At 43.1% G+C, this 6968-nt stretch overlaps 1 protein-coding gene across 1 annotated transcript in view; it reads right to left on the bottom strand.

Annotated features, from left to right (window-relative positions):
• Positions 1-6892, bottom strand: part of DNM1L (dynamin 1 like) — a 63087-nt gene extending 56195 nt beyond the window's left edge. Inside the window, exon 1 of the mRNA XM_025202842.1 lies at positions 6803-6892. Coding sequence (XP_025058627.1) covers positions 6803-6892 — 90 coding nt within the window. The remainder of the gene's footprint in view (positions 1-6802) is intronic.
• Positions 6893-6968: the final 76 nt, after the last annotated feature.

Below are 6968 nucleotides of genomic sequence, written 5' to 3'. Positions count from 1 at the left end.
AGCTGGCCCAGAGGGGCAGATCCCTCTACTGGCTGTGCAGTCCCCATCGGGGTCTGGCAGGTGTACAGCAGGTCACAGCCAGGCAGCAGCCCCCACCTCACTGCCCAGACTGCTGCAGTGGGTAGAGGGTGCAGGGAACTCTCAGGGCTGCTTCAGCAGTCCAGCTGGCACAAGAGGTAGTGTCCCCAGGTAACAATTGGCTGGGCCCCAGAAGCTCCGGAGAGCAAGTAGCCCTGAGCTACTTACCAGGGCAGTTTTTTATACTGCTGAGGACAGCACAGGTGCTAGCCCTGGGCTCAGCTCCCTCTGGCTGCAGATCTGGGAGGAGCCAGGCAGAGTTATTTTGCCCCAAGTGGCACAATTTGCTCCACACCAAAGTGCATGTCCGAACATTGTGCGCTGAAGCAAAAAGCCCCGGCTCAAATTTGCACCACTTCTATTTGAGCTGCTGCAAGTGCACGTGCTTGCATGTGTGGACGCGCCCTAGGTGTTTCTTCCTGGTCTGTGCAGGCTTACTAAATAATCATCCACATGAGCAAAAACTGGGGTAAAATCTGAAGCAAAGAGAATGCTTCACTTGTGGATGAATGCAGCAGAGGCCACTGAAATTTAAGTTAACCAAGTCTTTACACTTCTCCACAATGCCCCATGATGACAACTTTTACAATTTTTTCTCCTATGGCTGACGAAGGGTGTTTGTGCCCAAACACCTGCAATTAAAGAATTATTTTTTGCAAAAATCTACTTGGTATAATAAAACATATCACCTCTACCACGAGTCCCGATTGCTTTTTGCATAATGTCCAACACACTTTCCACAGTATTTCTGTCTACCTAGGAGTATATACTTGGCTTACCAAACTATTTTTTCACCTTCCTGATCTGAAAGTTAAAACCTTAAGTTTCCTTTTTAATAAAATATATCGATATGTTCCTATCCCATATCCCCAGAATCTTAAAGTGGAGATCCTGATATCAAAAGCGAGTCTATCAGTGAGGAATTGAGGATACTACCTCAGTAAGAGCCTTTAAAAAAAAAAATCAAGTGAAAATAAAAGAACTGTAATACAATCTCAAATCCGCATGCAGATGTGACAAGACACTGCTTCCAAATGAAAAGCCCACCCAGCATTAGATTCTGCAAACTACCTTACATGCTTTCCAACAGGAAGTTCAGAAACTTCACAAGCATCTACACCAGACTGAAGAAACTAGAAAAGGGGTTGGCAAAATACGGCCTGTGGAACCAGGCGCCTTCATGCAGCATGTTCAAGCCAGGCAGTGAGCTGTGCCTGGGCCACACGTAGAAGATGGGGAGAAGCGGCAGCAGGGAAAAGCTGGTGCCACATCAGAACATGGGCTTGCCTCAGAATCAAGCTGGGTTGTTCCAGCCTGCCTCTCCAAACAGTTGCCAACTGCCAAACTAAAAGAAGCCTGTGTTTATGTGCATACTTCCAGATATACTGGGATTACGGAAAGTTTGCTGGACAAAACCAAGGCATCTTCTTGGAAAGCTGGTCTCGTCAACCTCTTGCAATATGTATATGTGCAACTCAGCACTATAATAACTCACCTAAAATTCTGTCCTAAAGTCACTCTGGGCATGCACAGGTAAGGCGAGCATTTTATATATGGCACAAAATAAATCATAATGCTTTTCTACAATAAAGTTACTGGAAGAATTGATGTGCCAGTAAGCTACAGACTGTCTTGAGCAGCAGGATGGACTAGATCAGTGGTTCTCAACCTTTTTTGTATGGGGACCCATTTGTAAACATTGATGGCCAGTCCTGACACAGTGCCCCTCATCACTCCTGACCTGCTGCCCTCTTCCCCTAGGCCCCAGCCTCCCAGTGTGGGGGGCAGGGAGAGACATGGAGGGATCCCAAGCAGCCCCTTGCAGGCTGGAGCTTTGCCGGCCTGCAAAGGAAAACCAACCGTTTCCCATATTGTTCTCCTTTAAAAGAGAATCAATTTTTAAAGTTTGTTGATCCATTTATAAAGTTTGTTTGTAACCCTTTCACATATTCTTGCAACACACTTTTGGGTCACAACCCACTGGTTGAGAAATGCTGGACTAGATGACCTCATAAGGTCCCTTCCAGCTTTACTTTCCTATGATCCTACACTTATTTCTGTACATCACTTTAGGTCAGTGGAAGAAGCAATGATTCCTAAGAATCTCTGCACATGTCAAATATTAATGGCCTGAAGGACTATAGCCATCTCACCTACATACTTAGATTAACACTCTCTGGGGATGGCCAAATATGATAATATTCCTATTATGTACAATGAATTAGTTATATTTCCATCACTTCTCTAACTCAAGACCTCACTTTGAAGCACATGTAATTAACTTTAATGACAACTCTCTAATTACATGCACATCCTGTACATGCACTCATTCATTCAAACAGCACCACTCTGCCTTTTTATTCTACTGCTTTGTGATGTTTGGTTGCGACAGTCCCATAGTGCCTTGTAAATAGCAAGTCCTCAGATAATACAGAACAAAAAGGTGTCACAGCACTGGATGCTGCAATGCTACTGTACATGTAGCATTTATGTGGTATTCCCAGCCTGTGTTTGTTAATGATTTCTTGATTAGACAACTTGAAGAAGAAACTAAGACACAAAAACCAAATAAGAAATGAAGAAATAACAGAATAGACTTGCATCTAGGCGCTGCAGGAAAATTCAAATTAGTAATGCCACACTTGGGTTCAAAGGATCTAAACTAATAGTAAATGTACATTTCCACTCCTTTAACTAAGGCTGGTAAGTATGTTAACTAAGTATCCATAATAGGATACAGATTTATTAGCTTCTGCAATATTTAAGAAGAACTAGCAACTGAACATTTTTCACACCATTTTGAGTAATAAGAACATGACTAGAGGCAAGAGGACATCTGAGTTAATGCCCAAAAACCCACTAGGAAATATTTGGTCATTAGAATTAAAATGTCTAAAGGAGAAAAAAATAGGTCACTGAAGTTCTGCAGAGCATGTTTTCAAGGAATGAAGGAAATGATAAATCACAAAGTAACAGAAGAAGAAAGCAGATAAGTGAAAGAAAAAGTATTCTGAGATAAATTAAAACATGGCCAAGGGTCATGGACAATTTCTAGTTATAAAGGCTCTGGAAATATACGGAATGCTTGTGGCATGCAGAGAAACAAGAACAAATCCACAGAATGCCACCAGCAATATATGAAACATCAGATAGCAAAGAAAGACTGGAATTAGTTTAGTAACCATGGTGAACGAAAGCAATGGATGTACTAAACACAATATAACAATTTCTTTTGCAAGTAGAATATACTAATACCAATGTATATTTTAAGAAGAAAAATGAGCGTGTGCATGTGCATATACATACACACACAAATGAATGGGAACCATGTACTGACAGGAGAAATTCTTTCATTTGACAGGGTCCGTTTCCACAAAGGAAGATGCAGGTGCAGAATACAAAACATCTGAATACTGTAAAGAAAGAAAGGCGACATTACAAGTCTTCATATATCAGAACCCTACTAAGAAATGAGAGCTCTGAGAAACAAAATTGAAGGGCCATATAGCATTAAACCAAAAATATCTGAAGTAATTGGCCCATAAGGGGAAACTTAAGAGGCATATTTCAAAACTTACTGAAAAGACACTAACACTGACATATATTTGAGAAGTCTCCAAAAATCTAGCGACTCAAACCAATCTTAAGGCAATAAAACTGGAGTCACCCTAAATGGTCCAAATTCAGAGTGCAGCTATTATACCTAATAACTATGATACGACAATGTTTTCCAGTAAAGTATTTGGTAAGGATACAATCTATCACTGCTGAAAGGAGCTCTTTAATAGTGTCATAAGAAATTCATCTAGAAGATCAGTAAGCAAGATTCATTATTACAGTAGACAACTGTACTGAATATTTGAAAACACTGAATGCTTCTAAATGTAAACTGCTCAAACTAAGGGTGCTCATTATCAGGTAGTTTATTCACCTATGAATGGTTAACAAAGAGAAAGTTGTTCATCTTTTCAGATTCTAACCCATGTGCTCTAAAAGTCTGTTGCCAAATTGCAACATAAGCAAGTAAAGTTTAATCATAAAGTTGACAGAACAATGCCACAACCCCACCTCAGCTTCATTTCTAGAATGGAAAAAGACAGTAAGCCTATTTTATAGGTAGCAGTATTTTTAAGTGCCCTGCTATGTCAAAGCAGATCCCTCCAAAGAACAGAGAAAATAATCTATTGCAATTATTTTATGTTTACTGTGCTAAGCAACTTTTCATAGACATCAGGGCTGGAAGGGACCTTGGAAGATCATCTAGTCCAGCCCCCCGCCCATAGGGCAGGAAGTCAGCTGGGGTCATAGGATCCCAGCAAGATAAGCATCCAGTTTCATCCTGAAGGTGTTCAATGAAGGCGCTTGAACCACCTCCGGTGGCAGGCTGTTCCAGACCTTGGGGGCTCGGACAGTAAAGAAGTTCTTCCTTATGTCCAGCCTGAAACGATCTTGAAGTAGTTTGTGACCATTCGACCTCGTCATCCCTTGGGGCGCTCTGGTGAACAAACGTTCCCCCAGATGCTGGTGGTCACCCCTGATAAACTTGTAGGTGGCCATCAGATCACCCCTGAGCCTGCGCTTTTCCAGGCTAAAGAGCCCCAGGGCTCTCAGCCTGTCATCGTAGGGTCTGCTTCCCTGACCTCTGATCATGCGCGTGGCTCTTCTCTGGACTCTCTCAAGCTTCTCCACATCCTTTTTGAATTGTGGAGCCCAATTCAATTGAACTTATGTACAATTAATTATTCCATCTTAAAAAGTTGATAAAAAAAAAAGAGAATGACACTTCCTGTACTACTACTGTCCATTATGGTCTAATTGGCTTTGAAAGAAAGCCTATTATATGCTTACATAATACCCATGGCTTAATATATATTAAGTGTTGAAAGGTACATAGAAATATTTTGAATAAGTTGGTTTCAGAAGCACTGATAGTCTTATTTCCTCCTCTTCCTCCTCTCCTACTTATCAGGTAACCAGCAAACTGTCAGGAGGGGAGAAGGGAGGAGTCTGGAAGAGAAAGGGATGCTGTAACCCTAGACACAAATATCATTCTTGCAGAAAATTTTAACATGGTGCCAATCCTGCAACTTGAGCCATGTACCTAGCCATGTACCCATCTACAGACAAAGCTTCACCAGTGTCAGTCAGGCTCCATGTGGACAAGAGTTACAAGTGATGACAAAATATAAAGACTCTGCCTAACTTCCAGTATAGCTGTCACTGTCATTTCAACAAATGGTCAACAACAATAGATGTGGCAAACTTCCTTTTTTCTAGATGAAGAACAATACTCTACGTCACCATAAATGCAAAACTTGTTGAAAAAAAATCTAGCTGACTCGGTACTTTCAATACTTAAATTTCCTGCATTTCTCTCAGTGTAGACCAGTAATTCTCAACCTGGGTCCTGTTATCACTGTCAGGTGTACAAACATGATTCACAAGATAAACCCCAAGATTTCAAATAGGAATCCATAGCGTTAAAAATATTCTGATTTGTGGCGGTCTTTCTGAGTTCTCTGCAACAGAAAAAATGTTCCATTATTTTTCCATAGTCAAAAAACAAATGAAAATTAAAAGCTGGCATTTTCTAAGAGATGCCTTCGAGTCTAACAAGGACAAGGAAAAAGAATTAGTCAAGTTTAAGATGACCAGATCCCTTTAAGCAACAAAAAGGCACCAAATAATCATAATTAGAGACCTACCAAATTCACGATTTTCCGATTTTCATGGAAACCATGAATTTGGGAAGCTGCCAGTAAAAAAGCCAGGTCCCAGTGAAAAAGCAGGTAACTGGCCAGCAAGTAGGGGGAAGCGCTGCAAACAGAGGCGGGAAAGCCCTGGTGTCCTGAAGCATGGGGGAGGGGAAGGAGAGGAGAGAAAGGGAACAGGAAGACTTTTGTAGCAGAGCATGGCATCCCCCTCCCCGCCATGCCTCCCATTAGCTGAGGGGCCCCAGAAATCACTCCCCTCCCCAGAGGGACACATCCAACTTTCAATCTCCAGGAAGGGGCGGGATACCCAAGGCCCCTAGCTAATCAGAGATGGGGGAGGGGAGAGGAGGGGAGGGGCTGCCACACACTGCTGTGAAAATGCCAACTGGCGCTGCACTGGGACCACAAGATCTGGAGGCAGCTGCCATGAATTAGGTAGGTCCCTAATCATCACTTACTATAACAGCAGTTCTCAACCCTGCTCCACTTGAGGCACCCCTTTGTAACTGCTGTGAATGGAGCGGCACTCTATTGCAAAAACCAATGTCTGCGCTGCAGTGCTTACCCCCTTACAACTTAAGAACACAACTAGTGCCACCCCAGGGCAGACCCATGGTCCGTCCTGGCCAGGACCCTGCACCTGACAGCCTTATAGCTCCTCTTGGTGGGCAACAGCCCATGACCCCTTGGCAGTAACAACCAGGCCTGTCCCCAACACGACAGGGGCAAGGGTGTCTGCTACAGAGGGGAGCACTGAACCAGACCTCTCTAGACCAGCAGTTCCCAATCTGCGGTACAGGTACCACCAGCGGTACACAGACAACCTGTCAGTGGTACGCGTTAACAGATGCATCATAATTGCTTTAGATGACAAAAATTCGTTGGCGATACTTAAGGTTGTATCATTTTAACTTGGTGGTGCGCAATCTATCAGAGTTCGGAACCGCTGCTCTACAGCAGCGACTCCCCTGCGGGGTGCCCCACGAACACACTTCACATGGCAGACCCACATTTCTCAAATGGGAATCCAAGGCGTGAAAAACATGCAGTGGAGAAGAATTCAGAAAAGACCACAACAGCGAGAAGAGCTGCTCTTTCATCTCCCTGTCAAAAAAAAAAAAAAAACGAAAACGAAGAGCCGGTGTTTTCCCAGGGGGGCCTCGAGCCTGGAAAAGC

Source organism: Alligator sinensis, unplaced genomic scaffold (genome assembly GCF_000455745.1).
Source record: "Alligator sinensis unplaced genomic scaffold, ASM45574v1 scaffold957_1, whole genome shotgun sequence".
NCBI classification, from domain to species: Eukaryota; Metazoa; Chordata; order Crocodylia; family Alligatoridae; genus Alligator; species Alligator sinensis.
The sequence above is the reverse complement of the archived record's forward strand: the minus strand, read 5'-3'. Positions and strand labels throughout refer to the sequence as shown.